At 40.6% G+C, this 21467-nt stretch overlaps 1 protein-coding gene across 1 annotated transcript in view; it reads right to left on the reverse strand.

Annotated features, from left to right (window-relative positions):
- Positions 1-21467, reverse strand: part of LOC139756250 (uncharacterized) — a 162912-nt gene that overhangs the window by 67003 nt on the left and 74442 nt on the right. The window contains exon 8 of the mRNA XM_071675438.1: positions 2302-2438. Coding sequence (XP_071531539.1) covers positions 2302-2438 — 137 coding nt within the window. The remainder of the gene's footprint in view (positions 1-2301; positions 2439-21467) is intronic.

Here is a 21467-nt window from a genome sequence, read left to right on the forward strand (position 1 = left end):
TTACTTTGCACTCAGGCATGGATCTGCACTCACTTCACTTTCAAGAACATTCAGAGGACATGGAGAATTTTCCTGGCCTTCCCAAGGTGTTTCACACTGGTCAGTGCAACAGCGTTGCTGCTATCATTAAAATCCTTCATCCATTGTAGTACTGATCTCACTCTCACACTAGTAGTATGTGAAATTTCCCAAAGAGGCTTATTTCCCTTGTAAAGTGCAACTAGAGGTGCTATTTTATCACTTGTAAAGAGAGCATCTCCAACTATTGTAGGTGTTAGAGGTGAGAAAAGGGTAAAAACAGCAAAATCCAGGGCTTGTGTGGGAAGCATGTCAATCCTGCCCCCTAAAACAGCTAAACTACTACAGAGGGGGGCTCAACTGATATGTTGGCATGTCACATAGATGCCACTGCTTGCTAGAGGGTATCAACTTCATTGGCAGACACCAACACTATCTTGGTGTGGTAAAGTAATCTGCACCAATATAATCTCCCTAAGCCAACTCATGCCTTCTTCACTGGCAGGCACTGTGTGTGTGTGTGTGTGTGTGTGTGTGTGTGTGTGTGTGTGTGTGTGTGTGTGTGTGTGTGTGTGTGTCATACTAAATCACCATTTCTAACATTAGCACCAGGTTCAGATGAAGAGGGGATATATTAACCTGCATCCATTCTCTAGCTGTCATGTGTAATGCACTGGAAACAGCTCCCTATTCACAACCAGGCCCTACAAACCATTCCAAGGTTTACCCTGGATGCTTCACATGCCCTGGTTCACTCTACTGACAGCATGTTGACCCCTGTATACCACATCATTCCAGTTCACTCAATCCTGAGCATGCCTTTCATCCTCTTGCATATTCAGACCCCAATCACACAAAATCTTTTTCACTCCATCCTTCCATCTCCAATTTAGTCTCCCAGTTCTCCTTGTTCCTTCCACATCTGACACACATATTCTCTTTGTCAACCTTTCCTTACTCATTTTCTCCATATATCCATACCATTTCATCACACCTTCTTAAGTTCTCTCAACCAACACTTATTTCATTACTACATTTCCCTCTTACCCTTTCATTACTTACTTGATCAAACCACCTCAAACCACATACTATCCTCAAACATTTTATTTGCAATGCATCCACCCTTCTCTACAGAGCCTTATCTATAACTCAAGCCTTGCATTAGTATAGTATTCTTGGAATTAACATACCTTCAAAGATACCCATTTTTTCCCCTTCCGGATGATGTTCTCTCTTTCCTCACATTCTTCAGTGCTCCAAGAACATTTGCCCACTCACCCATCCTATGATACTTCCACTTTCATACTTCTATTTGTTGCCATGCCTACTCCCAGGTGTCTAAAACACTTCATTTTCTCCAGTTTTTATACTTTCAAACTAACATCCCAACTAACCTGTCCTACAACCCTGCTGAACTTAATAACATTGCTTTTATTCACATTTACTTTCAACTTCCTCCTTTCACACACTTGTCCAAACTCAGTCACCAACATCTGCAGTTTCTCACTCAACTCAGCCACCAGTGCTGTATCAATGGCAAACAACAACTGACTCACTTCCCAGGCCCTCTCATTCCCAACTGACTCCGTACTAGTCCCTCTCTCTAAAACTCTTGCATTTACCTCCCTCACCACCCCATCCATAAACAAATTAAACAACCATGGTGACATCACACATCTCAGCTCCAGACCAACTTTTACTGGGTACTTTTCACTCTCCTCTCTTCCTACTCATACACATGCCTTACACCCTTGATAAAAACATCTCTGCCTCTAGCAGCTTACCTCCCACACCATATATTCTTAATGCCTTCCACAAGAATCTCTATCGATCCCTCACATCATATATTCATAGTGCCTTCCACGAGCTTTTCTATCAAACCTATCATATGCCTTCTCCAGATCTATAAGTGCCACAAGCAAATCCAACTGTTTTCCTAAGTATTTTTCACACACATTATTCAAAGCAAATACCTGATTCACACAATAACCTTTAGAATATACCATCTACCACAGGATACAATGATCAGCCATCCATTCTCCTATTCTCGTTTCTCACTCTTCTTTACTAACTGTATCCTACAAGCTGCCATGTCTCCATTCATAATAAAAGTCCAAAACATGATGTTTGAATCATCTTACTCTTCTAATCATCTAAACATATTTTACAAACTCACTCCTTGGTTTCAAATGCGATCACTTATGCTAAATAGCATTTACACTCAACTTTTTTTTTTTAATACATGCCCCCAAACTCCATCATGACTGTCTTCAGTCAACTAACCTGTGTAGCAGTGGACAGTATTCATCATGCCATTCACTGATTGTGGCAATGTTAGTTAGAACAACCAAGGATGCCAACCGGAGTGCATCATCAGCATGGCTATTCTGAAGAAAACCCATAAGGATAGGGAGGCAATCCTGAAATAAACATAGCAGTGATAAGCATAAAAAACTTCCTGAACTTGCACTTACTAACATGAGTAAATAAATGGGGACTGGTGAGTCACTAAGCTGGCTGTCAGGGATGGAGGGAGCAGAAATTATCAAATTACCATGATGAAAAACTTAATCTCACAATCAGGAACATCCATGTCAAACTTTACAATGATCTGGAAGATTGTTTCTGAGAAGTTAATTGGGATAAAAAATGGATGAATAGCTCACCATAGCAATAACTAAGACAGATGAGCTAGAAATGTCACACAATCACAAAAGAACATAATTACCTAATTGTACAGTATGGGGAGAGTTCTATACTCATAGCACCTCATCTAGTGAACTTTCTTGATTATCAAGAACTTTTTAAAGCATTTATATATACAGAGCATTCACAGTTTCATTAATTTGATTATTCCAACCATCCAACACTTTTACAATAAAACTGCATTTCTTTGCATCTTTTACAAAGAAACACAAAGGAATTCAAACAGCAACAAACCACTTGGTCCTTTTGAGGCTGTTTGTGCTAGTGGAAGATATCACAAAATCACAGATTGGTGTTGTAAGAGTTAGTACGCCTACAAATAATTCAAAGAGAATAACCTGCAAACTGTCTTTGTGAGTAAAGAGGCGCATATAACATAAGTCTAGTAACATTCTTGACCTGTGTCTTGTCATGACCTTTGGTTATTGTTAGTGAATTTCACAAAGAACTGTTTACTGTTGACCTCACCCAACTGATTTAGAAAACTGAGCTGTAATTATGTTGCCCATATATTCTCTCTCCTCCATGGTTATGAAATTTGTAGCCTTCAGCCTCTCAGCTGAGCTACTCTTAATCAAAATACTATCTTGGCTCCCATTCACTGGACTCTCACAAATACATCTTTGTGCTAACAGGTGCTGTTACCTGACCTGGGAGGCACAATCCCTTTTTGGTCTATGTTAAAAATAGCTTGCTAAACATTTCCTTACCTTACCCTCCTGCTCCAAGAGCCCCTTCTATCTTTTATGGAGCTTCTACAGTACTCAGGAAGCTGACAACGTCCAGTGGGTGGGAACACAGGTCATAAAGAGTGGTACTATGTTTATGTCTATGTGGGAATAGTGTGAAGAATGAGCAGTAAGTCTTCAAAACTTTCATCATTGTGGTAGTTTTATAATGGGTATAAGGATTCTTGTGGTATGATGAAAGAGTTAGTAATGTTGGAGTGATGGGTGGTGTCCATTGTGAAAGCAGGAGAGAGTAACTTGCATATGTCTGGGAGTATAGTCTCAGAAGGATGCATGTCAGGGAGGATGTGTTTAGGACTGAGTATGGAGGACAGTTGTTTCGTGTTTGTCAGGTTATTCTGGTTTGTTGGAAGAGGGAGAATCTTTAAATATAGGTTTCTGAAGTTTAAGGCAAGGGGCACTTTTTCCTATTTGGAGATTGGTGGTTGGTTATAAACCAGTTTTGATGAGAAAGGTATAATGCTGCTGCTGCAAAGAAGTGACTGCTGAGTAGGTTTAGTTAGGACTGTATTGAAAGAATCTTTGGATCACTGTGTAGATGTTGAGTGCTTGTGGTTGCTAAGCAGCCTGTGATTGTTTTGAGTGCTATGTTTTGTGTGGTTTGCATCTTTACCATATTTGCTTTTGACAGGGTGGATGACCATGCAGGTGAATCATAATTTAGGGTGGAGCAGATGAAATGTTTTTAAAGGATACAATGGAATTCCTTTTCTTGTTCAAATCTGGTACCAGTTAGCATTACAAGAGTATTTAGTTTGTTTGTTACCAGTGTGCTGATGTTTGTAGTGTGGAGAGAGAATTTCATGACTGTCATATGTGAGGCCCAGAATTGCTGGTGTTTTGTTGAGTCAGAGTGCTTAGCCATTCAACATGATGGGAAGGTGTAGAATGGATTTACATCTCTCTGGGTTTCAAAGAGTGACTGAAGACTTTTGTGAAAATGCACACATGCTGTTTTGGGAGAGCCATTGTTCCAATGTGTAGTGTAGCATATTTTTAGTTACTTTTGTGGTGTCAACGTACTGTGATATGACTGTAAGGTCATCTGCATATAAGAGGACCTTCACACCGTGTTCTGTAGAAGGAAATGGGAGGTTAGATAGGAAGGGATTGAAGATATAATTCAATGCAATTCTACTACGGCCAGCAGACATTTTGCCCTCTTTACAATTCTTCTGATATGCCCAGGAAATCATGTAAGCAAATTGTCTGTCCTTAAGTTTTCTTTCACACAGATTCCTGTAGTTTATCCCACTAAGGAATAACTGTGCCAAGACCTTTTTTCCCCATTTCCCATCCTCATTACTTTTCACTCAGATTAAATTTCATTAACCATTTATCGGACCAATTCTGGAGTTTGCTCAGGTTTCCTTGAAAGCTGATACGATCGTCATCATTCTTTACTTTTCTCATGACAGTGGCATCATCTGCAAAAAGAGAGAGACCTCTTTAAATAGAGCCTCTTGTAATGGACTTTTATCTAATGAACATGAAAAAATATTGCTTTAATAGATATAACGTACTTTGCAGCATTTCAATCTCTAAAAGAGGAAACAGAAGGAGTCAAGCGGTGTGCGCTCATCAGCCTTGAAGGCTCAGACTGGGGTGTCTGAATGTGTATGGATGTAACCAAGATGAGAAGAAAAGAGAGACAGGTTGTATGTTTGAGGAAAGAAACCTGGATGTTCTGGCTCTGAGTGAAACAAAGCTCAAGGATGAAGGGGAAGAATGGTTTGGAAACAACTTGAGAGTAAAGTCAGGGGTTGGTGAGACGACAGATGGGAACACTGGTGAAGGGGCACACGGGGAAATGATAGCAGGTAGTGATGAAGTGAGGAAGAGATGGAGTGAGTATTTTGAAGGTTTGTTGAATGTGTCTGATGACAGAGTGGCAGATGTAGGGTGGTTTTGGTCGGGGTGGTGTGCAAAATGAGAGTCAGGGAGAGTGGTTTGGTGAAGAGAAAAGAGGTGGAGAAAGCCTTGCAGAAGATGAAAGCTGGCAAGGCGGCAGGATTAGATGGTATTGTAGCTTAATTTACTAAGAAAGGGGGTGACTGTGTTGTTGATTGGTTGGTAAGGATTTTCATTGTATGTATGGAGCATGGTGAAGTGCCTGAGGATTGGTGGATGCATGTATATTGTCACTATACAAAAGAAAAGGGGATAAAGATGAGAGTTCAAACTGCAGAGGCATAAGTTTGTTGAGTGTTCATGGAAAATTGTATGGGAAAGTACTGATGGAGAGGGTGAAGGCATGTACAGAGCATCAGATTGGGGAGGAGCAGTGTGGTTTTAGAAGTGGTAGAGGATGTGTGGATCAGGTGTTTACCTTGAAGAATATACGTGAGAAATACTTAGAAAAACAGTTGGATTTGTATGTAGCATTTATGGATCTGGAGAAGGTGTAAGATAAGGTTGAAAGAGATGCTTTTTTTGAAGGTCTTAAGAATATATGGTTTGGGAGATAAGCTGCTGGAAGCAGTGAGAAGTTTTTATCAAGGGTGGAAGGCATGTGTACAGTAGGAAGAAGAGAGTGATTGGTTCCCGGTGAAGGTCAGTCTGCGACAGGGGTGTGTGATGTCCCCATGGATGATTAATTTGTTTATGGATGGGGTGGTTAGGGAGGTAAATGCCATAGTTTTGAGAGAGGGGCAAGTATGCAGTCTGTTGGGGTGAGAGGGCTAGGGAAGCGACTCAACTGTTCGCTGATGATACAGCACTAGTGGCTGAGTTGAGTGAGAAACTGCAGAATTTGGTACTGAGTTTGGAAAAGTTTATGAAAGGAGAAAGTTGATAGTTAATGTGAATAAGAGCAAGGTTATCATGTTCAGCAGGGTTGAGGGACAAGTTGGTTGGAATGTAAGTTTGAATGAAGAAAAGTTGGAAGAATTGAGGGTTTTAGATATCTGAGAGTGGACTTGGAAGTGAATGGAACCATGGAAGAAAAAATGAGTCATAGGGTGGGGGAGGGGGCAAAGGTTCTGGAAGCGATGAAGAATGTGTGGAGAGAACATTATCTCAAAGAATAAAAATGGGTATGTTTGAAGGAATAGTAGTTCCAACAATATTATATGGCTGCCAGGAATGGGCTATAGATAGGGTTGTAAGGAGGAGGGTGGATATGTTGGTAATGAAGTGTCTGAGGACAATATGTAGTGTGAGGTGGTTTGAACGAGTAAGTAAAGAAAGGGTAAGAGAGATGTGGTGACAAAGAGTGTGGCTGAGAAAGCAGAAGAGGGTGTACTGAAATAACTTGGCCATATGGAAAGAATGAGTGAGGAAAGGTTGACAAAAAGGATATACGTGTCAGAGGGGGAGGGAAGAAGGAAAAGCAGGAGACCATATTGGAGGTGGAAGGATGGAGTGAAAAAGATTTTGAATGACTGGGGCCTGAACATGCAGAAGGGTGAGAGGCATGAAAGGCATAAAGTGAACCTGAACAATGTGTTATACCGGAGTCAACTTGCTGTCAATGGACTGAACCAGGGCATGAAAAATGTCTGGGGTAAACCTTGGAAAGGTCTGTGGGGCCTGGATGTAGATACAGAGCTGTGGTTTCAGGGCATTACACATGACAGCTAGAGACTAAGTGTGAGTGGATGTGGCCTTTTTTTTTTGTCGCTACCTCGCTGATGCAGGGGGTGGTGATGCTGTTTCCTGTGGGGTGGGGTGACACTGGGAATGGATGAAGGCAAGCAAGTATGAATATGTGCATGTGTATATTTGTATATGTCAGTGTATGTGTTTGTATATGTATAAATGTTGCTATGCATATGTATATGTGTATATGTGGGTATACGATTGGATGGGTCTTTCTTTATCTCTTTCCTGTGCTACCTCGCTGATTCAGAAAATGGAGATTAAGTATAATAATAATAATGATGATGATAGTAATAATTATAATAATAATAATAATAATAATAATATCCCTGGGGATAGAGGAGAAAGAATACTTCCCACGTATTCCCTGTGTGTCATAGAAGGCAACTAAAAGGGGAGGGAGCAGGTGGCTGGAAATCCTCCCCTCTCGTTTTTTTTTTTAATTTTCCAAAAGAAGGAACAGAGAAGGGGGCCAGGTGAGGATATTCCCTCAAAGGCCCAGTCCTCTGCTCTTAACGCTACCTCGCTAACACGGGAAATGGCAAATAGTATGAAAGAAAAAATAATAATAATAATAATAATGATGATGATAATAACAATTATAATAATGATATAAATGTTGCTATGCATATGTATATGTGTATATGTGGGTATACGATTGGATGGGTCTTTCTTTATCTCTTTCCTGTGCTACCTCGCTGATTCAGAAAATGGAGATTAAGTATAATAATAATAATGATGATGATAGTAATAATTATAATAATAATAATAATAATAATAATAATAATATCCCTGGGGATAGAGGAGAAAGAATGTGTGGAAGTCGAGAACATTATCTCGGAAAGCAAAAATGGGTATGTTTGAAGGAATAGTGGTTCCAACAATGTTGTATGGTTGCAAGGCGTGGGCTATGGATAGAGTTGTGCGCAGGAGGATGGATGTGCTGGAAATGAGATGTTTGAGGACAATGTGTGGTGTGAGGTGGTTTGATCGAGTGAGTAACGTAAGGGTAAGAGAGATGTGTGGAAATAAAAAGAGCGTGGTTGAGAGAGCAGAAGAGGGTGTTTTGAAGTGGTTTGGGCACATGGAGAGGATGAGTGAGGAAAGATTGACCAAGAGGATATATGTGTCGGAGGTGGAGGGAGCAAGGAGAAGAGGGAGACCAAATTGGAGGTGGAAAGATGGAGTGAAAAAGATTTTGTGTGATCGGGGCCTGAACATGCAGGAGGGTGAAAGGAGGGCAAGGAATAGAGTGAATTGGAGCGATGTGGTATACCAGGGTTGACGTGCTGTCAGTGGATTGAATCAAGGCATGTAAAGCGTCTGGGGTAAACCATGGAAAGCTGTATAGGTATGTATATTTGCGTGTGTGGACGTATGTATATACATGTGTATGGGGGGGGGGTTGGGCCATTTCTTTCGTCTGTTTCCTTGCGCTACCTCGCAAACGCGGGAGACAGCGATAAAAAAAAAAAAAAAAAAGGAGAAACATTTCAAAATACATGTTCCAAAAGTCAAACTATATCTAATACACTGAAGGTCAGTCTAGAATGACTGGTATCTGGTATCATCCTGAATTTCAAGAACCATCATAAGACATACGGGATTTTACAACCTCTGTATTTAATAAACCAGTACCTTGTAAATAATCTTGACTAATCTATTTTATACAATAGAGTTATCACTGGATTGTTAAAGAAATGCGGACCATGCAGTGATACTACAGTAACTAACCTCCGCCAGTACCTAAGGAACAATGCTCCTTGCCTTCCCCACCAGTACCTGAGGAAGAGTGCTCCTGCCAGTACCTGAAGAACATAGCTAGTTGCCTCCCCCACCAGTACCTATGTAACAAGGCTCCTTGCTTACCCCACCAGCACCTGAGGAATTAGGCTCTTGGCTTCCCTCCTCAGTACCTGAGAAACAAGGCACCTTGCTGCCCTCATCAGCATCTGAGGAACAATACTCACTTCCCTGCCAATATCTGAAGAACAAGGTTCTTCACTTCCCCAACCAGTTCCTCTGGAACAGAGTTCCTCACCTCCAATTGCAGTATCTGAATAACATTGCTTCTCTCTTTCCCCAGCAATATCTGAGGAACAAGGCTCCTCACCTAACCCACTAATATCTATGGAAGAGGGCTCTTTGCCTCCTCCACCAGTAGGAAAGGAACATGGCTCTGTGCCTCCTCCTCCAAAAACTGATGAACGAGGATGCTCACTTCCCCTGTCAGTACCTGAAAAACAAGTCTTCTCGACTCCCCACCAATACCTGAGGAGTAAGGCTCCTTGTCTTCCTCACTCCATCACTTGAATTACACCTCTACCAATTAGAGGATAGTTTACAACAGTGAGGGGATGAAAAGAGCCAGCAACTCCAATATGTTCTTAGTTGCAGCAAAAGTTTCATGCTCAAGGAATAAGTCACTGCAGAAGATGGAGAGCAAGCCAGGAAGACAGGTGCACTGCCAGAGTATGGCAGCAGTGATCAACAACATAGCAATCTCCAACAAACTTGTGAAAGTTAAATCTAGTTTCACATGGTATTTATATTAACAATGTCTTCACCTAATCAATAAAACACCATAATAACATCTACACACTAATTACTGTTACCCAAGGAAGCCATTTTATAGAACTTACTATTGTGAGAACTGACACCTTCAGGAACACATCTCCAACAATTTCAGGAACACATCTCCAGAGGCACTGTGTCATTAAGACTCCTTTTAATGAATTTTTCACCTGCCAGAAATTCCTCAAGAACACATCTCTTCCATTACATTTCTCTTTATGTTTAGGTGACAGTCCAGTCCATCCAGCAAGTTGTTTACATACACCAAGGATAGCAGTAGGCCTGAGAGTGACCCCTGTGTCACAATACTGGTGACCTAAGCCCATTTCAAGCATGATCCTTTGGGTGGGTCCTTTGCTCCCTTACACTAAGGTAATCTATTCATTGCTGGAGTTACCCTTTATTTTTCCTGCATGCATACCTAGCTTTTTAATTAACCTTCAATGTGGAATGGTGCTAAAACCTTTCTAACAGTCCAAACGTACTCTATCACAGAAGTCTAAGACATTTGTTATACATGATCTCTTTTACCTGAATTATTTTGTCCCTCAAATAGGCTGTTTCTGCTTTGCAGCTAATCATTAATTTGTTTTCTTATTTTCTTTTTTGTGGTTTCCAAATTGTTCAAGAGATGTTATGTAATTCAATGCAATTTTTCAATCACCTTACTTGACCCTTAAATGAAGGTATGAGCTGCTGTGGCCATATGCAAGCATGAAGAAAAAGTAATGTAAGGATTAGGTGTTTGCTTTAAAGGATATGTGTGAAAAATACTCAAAAAACAGATGGATCTGTAAGTGTAATTTATGGATCTGGAGAAGGCATATGATAAGGATGAGCTTTGTGGAAGGTCACAAGAATATACAGTGTGAGAGGAAAGCTGTTTAAGCAGTAGGAAGTTTTATCTTGGGTGTAAGGCTTGTGTTAAAGTAGGAAAAGAGGAGAGTGAATGTTTTCAGGTGAAGTTGCTTTGTGATAAGGATGTCTGTCACCTTTGTTAATCAATTTGTTTATGGATGAGGTGGTGAGGGAAGTAAATGCAAGAGTCTTGGAGAGAGAGCCAAGTATGCAGTCTGTGGTGGATGTGAGGGCCTGGGAAGTGAGTCAGTTGTTTACTGATGATACAGTACTAGTGGCAGATTCAAGTGAGAAACTGCAGAAGTTGGTGACTGAGTTTGGAAGAGTGTGTGAAAGGAGAAAGCTGAGAGTGAATGTGAAAAAAGCAAGGTTACTAGGTTCAGCAGAGTTAAGGGATATGTTAGTTGGGGTGTAAGTTTGAATGAAAAAAATTAAAGGAAGTGAAGAGTTTTAGATATCTGGAAATGGACATAGCAGCAAATGGAACTATGGAAGTGAAAGTGAACTATAGGGTGGGGGACAGGGTGAAGGTTATGGAGACTGAAGAATGTGTGGAAAGAGAAAACTTTATGTAGGAGGGAATAGTAGTCCCAACAACGTCATATAGATGCAGGGCTATGCATAGGAAGGTGAATGTTTTGGAAATGAAATGTTTGATTGGAAATTAAATGTTTGAGGACAATACGTGATGTGAGGTGGTTCAACTGAGAAAGTAATGAAAGGGTACAAGAGATGTCTGGTTGAGTGAGCAGAAGAGGGTGTGTTGAAATGGTTTGGACATATGGAGGGAGTGAGTGAGGAAAGGTTGACAAAGAAGATATATGTGTCAGAAGTACAGGGAACAGGGAGAACAAATTGGAGATGGAAAAATGGAGTGAAAAATATGTTAAGCAACTGCTGCCTGAACATGCAGGAGAGTGAAAGGCATGCACAGGATAGAGTGAATTGGAATGATGTGGTAAACTAAGGTTGACATGCTGTCAATGGACTGAGCCAGGGCATGTGATGCAGACAGGGTAAATCATGGAAAGTTCTGTGAGGCCCGATTGTGGACAGGGAGCTGTGGTTTTGGTACATTACACATAACAGATAGAGAATGGAAGTGAGTGTATGTAGCCATTTGTTGTCTGTTCTTGGTACTACCTTGAAAAAATAGGATAAAGTGATCAAATATGAAAGAAAAGAAAAAACATTGCAAGCAAAAGTAACAGAAAATACTCGGTAAATACTATAAATACCATTCTGCTGCTTTGATCCACATGAGTGAAGAGTGGAGGGGCTGTGATTGACCTGTCTGACAGCTCCAATAAGAGAAAAAGAAATGGAGATGTTTCTCTCTTTCTCTTGAACATATTCTCACACTGTATTCTTATTTTGTACACAGGCACAGCATTAGTGTTGAACAGCATGAACATATGCAGAAATATTATAACACACAAAAATCACTGTCAGGAACTAGTGAGGAGGATATTGAGGGTTTTCTTTCTTTCTTTGTCTTAACTTAGTTTCACACTTCCCTTTTATCACATACACAGACACAGCATTGGTGGTGAATAACATGAATATATTCAGAAATATTATACTACTCACAATGAGATGAATGTTAGGATGGCAAGTGGCTAACACGTGTGTGTGTGTGTGTGTGTGTGTGTGTGTGTGTGTGTGTGTGTGTGGGTGGGTGGGTGGGTGGGTGGTGGGGGGGTTGGGTGTGTGTGGGGGGGGGGATGCTGGAGGTTTTTTTTTTTTGTTTGTTTGTTTGTTTGTTTTTTTGTTTTTTTTCTTTGTAAATATTCTAGTTCTTTACCTATCATCTGCTACCAAAGTCCTTCATCACATCAAGTTACATAAAGAGAAGATTAGGTACAGCTGTTGCAAAATTTCTACTACAAGTATAAGGATGGTGTCCTGGCTGCCCTCCTCCTCCCATAATCCCACAAAAACTACTCTCTCGATCACTTATATCTACAAATATCTTCAGCCATTCTTCTTCATTTTGCTCATTAGCTGATACATAAGTGTGCCTGCTCATCACTTTGGTCATCCAACAATCTACATATTTTCCATGGGTCATCATGTACAGAAGACCTTCAGGTTGACAACTGTTACCTACAATGGTCCCCCACTGAGCAATCACTTTTATACTTATTATTTAGCTCTTTACATATTCAATCATCCTCAACAGTTCTTCTCTGAATCCCTTTGCCTCATTAGATGCTTTTTAACCCATTATTTGGTCCTAGGGAACTAATGTTCCTTGGAAAGTCTCTCTACTCTTTCCTCCTTATCTTGCAAAACTTTTTTTTTTCACTTATACCTTTCAAATATATAGTTTTAATTGATCTAGAATATGTGTGATAAGCATGAACAAATAGTAGGGGATATGATGAAAATGTATCGTGTGGAATATCTACATAAAGTGGTGAAATACTTTTGTTTGTATCCTAAAAGCCTTTTCCAATTATGTAGGTCATTTGATTCAGTTAATCATAAAAATCCCTGCATAGCTCTAGATGTTCTTCAATCCAAGTACTATTCTCACAAATATCATTCATACCTTCCACCTTAGCCTTATCTTTTCCTTATTATTTCTGCTTATCTCATTCAAATGCACACTGTTAGTCATCTCTCCACACAATACACTCCAAATCTTATCTCTTCAGTTATCCAACTCTATTAGGCTTCCCCTTGATGATACAACATATCACTAAATTTTCCTTAATCCTCACCATATCCATTTCCTTAACTCCCTGTAAATTCATGAATATCATAACTGCCAACACACAGTTGCATTATGATGCTCTTAACACATACCACCAACTGCAATAACCATTCAAGGTAATCTTGTCACACCTGGTAAGTTTATATTTTTTCTCACACTATTTGTTCATCTTTACTCTTACTCAAAGCACAGTAGCTAAACCAAAACTTCCTAAAGCAGTCTGTTTATCATCCATCTCTAAATCTTCATGTTTCATAGACCCCTATGAACAATGATGAGGAGTTTTGCACATCTGTTCATTTCTTAGCAAACAATACACCACTTACTTCCAATGAAGTAAACAGGAGAAAGTTACGCCAAGTATTCATTTTAAGAGTTTTGAAAAACCTGAAAGTAAATAGGACTAATCTTTTTATGCTCTATAAGTCAGTCAGAGTCAACATTTTTTTTATAGCATCATACTATGGATTTGAGTGTAAAAAATAGGAATAAACTTAGGAAAACTGTAAAAATTGTTAGTAAATTGGGTGCTAATGAAACTACACTTGACATATTATTTTCAAGATATGTTTTGAATTTAACTGGTAGAATTATGAGTAATTCTCACCATCCTCTGAATAATAACTGTGTTTTCAAGATCAGGCAAAAGATTGTGCTTACCAATGCAAAAAACATGCAGACATAAGAATTCAATTGAACCAGCAGGTATCAAACTTTATAATCATGTAAAATCAAAAGATAATTGTTCATTGTTTGTGTCAGTATTGATGTTGGTGTATGATAACGATGCTCAACCAAATATGCTGTCTTTTAATGTATATGTATACTTTTAGCTACTGCACTTTTACATTATCATTTTCTTTTAACTTGTGGATGAGACTGAATGTGTATCATAAAATGGCTCTGGATCCACAAAGAGTTTCAATTTGTATAAAGAATCACAAATTGATCAAATAAAATATTAACTGGATGGTATTGCAGTAGAATTTATTAAGAAAGGAGGTAACTGTGTTGTTGACTGGTTGGTAAGGATATTCAATGTATGTATGGATCATGGTGAAGTGTCTGAGGATTGGCAGAATGCATGCATAGTGCCATTGTACAAAGGCAAAGGGGATAAAAGTGAGTGTTCAAACTACAGAGGCATAAGTTGTTGAGTATTCCTGGGAAATCATATGGGAGGGTATTGATAAAGAGGATGAAGGCATGTACAGACCACCACATTGGAGAGGAGCAGTGTGGTTTCAGAAGTGGTAGAGGATGTGTGGATCTGGTGTCTGCTTTGAAGAATGTGTGAGAAATACTTTGAAAAACAGATGAATTTGTATGTAGCATTTATGGTGAAGAAGGTATATGATAGGGTTGATAGATATGCTTTGTGGAAGGTCTTAAGAGTATATGGTGTGAGAGATAAGCTGCCAAAAGCAGTGAAAAGTTATTACCAAGGATGTATGGCATGTGTATGAGTAGGAAGTGAGAAGAGTGATTGGTTCCCAGTGAGTCAGTCTGTGGCAGGGGTGTGTGATGTTCCCATGGTTGCTTAATATCTTTATGGATGGGGTGGTTAGGGAGGCAAATGCAAGAGTTTTGGAGAGAGGGGCAAGTACACAGTCTGTTGGGGACAAGAGGGACTGGGAAGTGAGTCAGTTGTTGTTCACAGATGATACAGCGCTGGTGGCTGACTTAAGTAAGAAACTGCAAAAGTTGGTGACTGAGTTTGGGAAAGTGTGTGAAAGGAGACAGTTGAGAGTAAATGTGAATAAAAGCAAGGTTATTAGGTTCAGTAGGGTTGAGGGACAAGTAAACTGGGATGTAAGTTTGAATGGAGGAAAATTGGAGGAAGTGAAGTGTTTTAGATATCTGGGAGAGGACTCAGCAGAGAATGGAACCATGTAAGTGGAAGTGAGTCACAGGGCAGGGGGGCGAAGGTTCTGGGAGCGATGAAGAATGTGTGGAAGGAGAGAACATTATCTCGGAGCAAAAATGGGTATGTCTAATGGAACAGAAGTTCCAACAATATTATATGGTTGCGAGGCATGGGGTATAGATAGGGTTGTGTGGAGAAGGGTGGCTGTGTTGGAAATGAAATGTTTGAGGACATGGAGAGAATGAGTGAGGAAAAGTTGACAAAGAGGATATATGTGTCAGAGGTGGAGGGAACAATGAGAAGTGGGAGACCAAACTGGAGGTGGAAGGATAGAGTGAAAAATATTTTGAGCAAATGAGGCATGAACATACAGGAGGTGAGAGGTATGCATGGAACAGAGTGAGTTGGAACGATGTGGTATAATGGGGTGGATGTGCTGTCAATGGACTGAACCAGGGCATATAAAACATCTGGGGTAAACCATGGAAAGGTCTGTGGGGCCTGGATGTGGATATGGAGCTGTGGTTTTGGTGCATTTCACATGGCAGCTAGAGACAGAGTGTAAATGAATGTGGCAATTTTTGTCTGTTTTTCTGGACCTACCTCACTGAAGCAGAGAGTAGCAATGCTGTTTCCTGTGGGGCGAGGTGGTGCCAGGAATGGATGAAAGCAAGCAAGTATGAATATGCACATCTGTATATGTCTATGTATGTGTACATATACTTATGTAGTGTTGGAGCGGGGGGCTGGAAAACCTCCCCTCCTAGTTTAATTTTCCAAATGAAAGAACAGAGAAGGGGCCCCCAATTGAGGATTTTTCTCTCTAAGGCTCAGTCATCTGTTCTTATCGCTACCTAATCACACAACTGAAATAATGGCTCACCAAGAACAGAATGTGTTCATGTTCAAAGAAGTTTTCAGTCGTACTTTTGATCCCAAACAAACCTGAATCCAACCTGCACTTTCCTATTACCTAAAATGGCCAATCACTTTTCAACAAAACACCAACATTTCTGGGTATCACATACAATACACATGAAATACACTCAGAATAAAACAAAACATCAACACAAAAGCAACAAACAACCTAAAAATCCTCAGAACACTGATTGGCACCAGATCTGGAGAAGATAAAGAATTCTTAATTATCCTCTAAAAACAATTCATCCACTCCAACCTACACCATGTCTCGTCCACTTGGTCATCAACATTTTCAAAAACAAACATAAGACAGCTGGAAGCTGGTTATTATTATTTTATATTTTATTATACTTTGTCGCTGTCTCCCGCGTTTGCGAGGTAGCGTAAGGAAACAGACGAAAGAAATGGCCCAACCCCCCCCATACACATGTATATACATACGTCCACACACGCAAATATACATACCTACACAGCTTTCCATGGTTTACCCCAGACGCTTCACATGCCTTGATTCAATCCACTGACAGCACGTCAACCCCGGTATACCACATCGCTCCAATTCACTCTATTCTTTGCATGCCTTTCACCCTCCTGCATGTTCAGGCCCCGATCACACAAAATCTTTTTCACTCCATCTTTCCACCTCCAATTTGGTCTCCCTCTTCTCCTTGTTCCCTCCACCTCCGACACATATATCCTCTTGGTCAATCTTTCCTCACTCATCCTCTCCATGTGCCCAAACCACTTCAAAACACCCTCTTCTGCTCTCTCAACCACGCTCTTTTTATTTCCACACATCTCTCTTACCCTTACGTTACTCACTCGATCAAACCACCTCACACCACACATTGTCCTCAAACATCTCATTTCCAGCACATCCATCCTCCTGCGCACAACTCTATCCATAGCCCATGCCTCGCAACCGTACAACATTGTTGGAACCACTATTCCTTCAAACATACCCATTTTTGCTTTCCGAGATAATGTTCTCGACTTCCACACATTCTTCAAGGCCCCCAGGATTTTCGCCCCCTCCCCCACCCTATGATCCACTTCCGCTTCCATGGTTCCATCCGCTGCCAGATCCACTCCCAGATATCTAAAACACTTCACTTCCTCCAGTTTTTCTCCATTCAAACTCACCTCCCAATTGACTTGACCCTCAACCCTACTGTACCTAATAACCTTGCTCTTATTCACATTTACTCTTAACTTTCTTCTTCCACACACTTTTCCAAACTCAGTCACCAGCTTCTGCAGTTTCTCACATGAATCAGCCACCAGCGCTGTATCATCAGCGAACAACAACTGACTCACTTGCCAAGCTCTCTCATCCCCAACAGACTTCATACTTGCCCCTCTTTCCAAAACTCTTGCATTTACCTCCCTAACAACCCCATCCATAAACAAATTAAACAACCATGGAGACATCACACACCCCTGCCGCAAACCTACATTCACTGAGAACCAATCACTTTCCTCTCTTCCTACACGTACACATGCCTTACATCCTCGATAAAAACTTTTCACTGCTTCTAACAACTTTCCTCCCACACCATATATTCTTAATACCTTCCACAGAGCATCTCTATCAACTCTATCATATGCCTTCTCCAGATCCATAAATGCTACATACAAATCCATTTGCTTTTCTAAGTATTTCTCACATACATTCTTCAAAGCAAACACCTGATCCACACATCCTCTACCACTTCTGAAACCACACTGCTCTTCCCCAATCTGATGCTCTGTACCCTCACCCTCTTAATTAATACCCTCCCATATAATTTCCCAGGAATACTCAAGAAACTTATGCCTCTGTAGTCTGAACACTCACCTTTGTCCCCTTTGCCTTTGTTCAATGGCATTATGCATGCATTCCGCCACTTTTCAGGCACTTCACCATGGTCCATACATACAGTGAATATCCTTACCAACCAATCAAAAACACAGTCACTCTTTTTAATAAATTCCATTGCAATACCATCCAAACCCACTGCCTTGCTGGATTTCATCTCTCTTCACCAAACCATTCTCCCTGACCCTCTCACTTCGCACATCACCCCGACCAAAACACCCTATATCTGCCACTTTATCATCAAACACCTTCAACAAGACTTCAAAATACTCACTCCATCTCCTCACTTCATCACTACCTGTTATCACCTCCACACTTGCCCCCTTCACTGATGTTCTCAACCTGTTATCACCTCCACACTTTTCCCTTCAGTGATGCTCCCATTTGTTCTCATCTTACACACATTATTTACCTCCTTTCAAAGCATCTTTTTATTCTCCCTAAAATTTTATGATACTCTCTCACCCCAACTCTCATTTGCCCTCTTTTTCAACTCTTTCTCTTGACCTCCTGCCACTTTCTTTTATACATCTCCCAGTCATTTGTACTACTTTCCTGCAAAAATCATCCAAACGCCTCTCTTTTCTCTTTCACAAACAACCTTACTTCATCCCACCACTCACTACCCTTTCTAATTTGCCCACCTCCCACCTTTCTCATGCCACATGCATATTTTGTGCAAGCCATCCCTGCTTCCCTTAGTACATACCAATACTCATCCACTTCCCTCACGTTATCTGCTCTCACCTTTTGCCATTCTACACTCAATTATTATCAGTTATTATAATTATCATCATTATTTTTATTATCTTATAAAGAAGACAAGCACAGAGAAACAGAAAGCAAGTCATACATGAATGGGTAAAATCTGTCTCAAAAGAAATGTGTAGAAATTGAGAATGTGGTAAATCACTAAAAGGAAATGCTGCTCAAAGATGGCAAGAAATATATACTATCAATGGAAAGGAAATCTCTTCATCTTACTCATACAAGGTGTCTGATTTACAGCATACTTTTTCACAATTTGTTCACTTATCAATGTCTCTGATTCATCATGCCTTCACCGACCTTTAAAACTTATCATTACAGTGTCAACCACAGCGATGTGACTTTCACTATACTCTATCTTTATTGTTAATCGTAAAAGTTTTGATGATAGAGTGGCAGATATACGGTGTTTTGGTCGAGGTGGTGTGCAAAGTGAGAGGGTTAGGAAGGATGATTTGGTAAACAGAGAAGAGGTAGCAAAAGCTTTGCGGAAGATGAAAGCCAGCAAGGCAGCAGGTTTGGATGGCACTGCAGTGGAATTTATTAAAAAAGGGGGTGACTGTATTGTTGACTGGTTGGTAAGGTTATTTAATGTATGTATGATTCATGGCAAGGTGCCTGAGGATTGGCGGAATACTTGCATAGTGCCACTGTACAAAGGCAAAGGGAACAAAGGTGAGTGCTCAAATTACAGAGGTATAAGTTTGTTGAGTATTCCTGGGAAATTATATGGGAGGGTATTGATTGAGAGGGTGAAGGCATGTACAGAGCATTAGATTGGGGAAGAGCAGTATGGTTTCAAAAGTGGCAGAGGATGTGTGGATCAGGTGTTTGCTTTGAAGAATGTATGTGAGAAATACTTAGAAAAGCAAAGGGAATTGTATGTAGCATTTATGGATCTGGAGAAGGCATATAATAGAGTTGATACAGATGCTCTGTGGAAGGTATCAAGAATATATGGTGTGGGAGGCAAGTTGTTAGAAGCAGTAAAAAGTTTTTATCGAGGATGTAAGGCATGTGTATGTGTACGAAGAGAGGAAAGTGATTGGTTCTCAGTGAAATAGGTTTGTGGCAGGGGTGTGTGATGGCTCCATGGCTGTTTAATTTGTTTATGGATGGGGTTGTTAGGGAGGTGAATGCAAGGGTTTTGGAAAGAGGGGCAAGTACGCAGTCTGTTGTGGATGAAAGAGCTTGGAAAGTGAGTCAGTTGTTGTTCACTGATGATACAGCACTGGTGGCTGATTCATGTGAGAAACTGCAGAAGCTGGTGACTGAATTTGGTAAAGTGTGTGAAAGAAGAAAGTTGAGAGTAAATGTGAATAAGAGCAAGGTTATTAGGTACAGTAGGGTTGAGGGTCAAGTCAACTGGGAGGTAAGTTTCAATGGAGAAAAACTGGAGGAAGTGAAGTATTTTAGATATCTGGGAGTGGATTTGGCAGCAGATGGAACCATGGAAGGGGAAGTGAATCATAGGGTGGGGGAGGAGGCAAAAATTCTGGGGGCCTTGAAGAATGTGTGGAAGTCGAGAACATTATCTCGGAAAGCAAAAATGGCTATGTTTGAAGGAATAGTGGTTCCAACAATGTTGTATGGTTGTGAGGCCTGGGCTATGGATAGAGTTGTGTGCAGGAGGGTGGATGTGCTGGAAATGAGATGTTTGAGGACAATGTGTGGTGTGAGGTGGTTTGATCGAGTAAGTAATAATAGGGTAAGAGAGATGTGTGGTAATAAAAAGAGTGTGGTTGAGGCAGCAGAAAAGGGTGTCTTGAAATGGTTTGGTCACATGGAGAGAATGAGTGAGGAAAGATTGACCAAGAGGATATGTGTGTCAGGGGTGGAAGGAACGAGGAGAAGTGGGAGACCAAATTGGAGGTGGAAAGATGGAGTGAAAAAGATTTTAAGTGATCGGGGCCTGAACATGCAGGAGGGTGAAAGGCATGCAAGGAATAGAGTGAATTGGAACGATGTGGTATACCGGGGTCAATGTGCTGTCAATGGATTGAACCAGGGCATGTGAAGCGTCTGGGGTAAACCATGGAAAGTTCTGTTGGGCCCGGATGTGAAAAGGGAGCTGTGGTTTCGGTGCATTATTACATGACAGCTAGGGACTAAGTGTGAACGAATGGGGCCTTTGTTGTCTTCCTAGCGCTACCTCGCACACATGAGGGGGTAGAGGGTTGTTATTTCATGTGTGGCAGGGTGGCGATGGAAATGAATAAAGGCAGACAGTATGAATTATGTACATGTGTATATATATGTATACGTTGAGATGTATAGGTATGTATATTTGCGTGTGTGGATGTGTATGTATATACATGTGTATGTGAGTGGGTTGGGCCACTCTTTCATCTGTTTCCTTGCACTACCTCGCTAATGCGGGAGACAGCGACAAAGCAAAATAATGATAATAAAAAAAAAGTTTTTACCACCTTATCATCCATGGCAGCATCCTAACTTTAAAATCAACTCCACAGTTCCATTTAGTGACACTTCAAATGCAAGTTCTACTTCCTCAATACAATTATACCGCTCACTTCACCTAATTGGCATTAACTCACATGTCAGATATCTTTACTAAAGCACTGATTATAATCTGGTGGCATCTAAATGCATAATACTCAATATTTTTGCTAAGTTTAAATTTCCACAGATGCATATCAAACTGTGGATGAACTTTATCCCATGCCTTCTGATAGGCTTGTCATCTTAAAACAGTTTCTCCAGCTGTATGACATCAGAATTACTGAAACTGAAAATTTTAGTCTGAAGGACGACTGCATCCCATCTCTTCCTCATTCCCTCTTTCTCAACATAACACAAAGAAATTCA

Source organism: Panulirus ornatus, chromosome 21 (genome assembly GCF_036320965.1).
Source record: "Panulirus ornatus isolate Po-2019 chromosome 21, ASM3632096v1, whole genome shotgun sequence".
Classification (NCBI taxonomy): domain Eukaryota; kingdom Metazoa; phylum Arthropoda; class Malacostraca; order Decapoda; family Palinuridae; genus Panulirus; species Panulirus ornatus.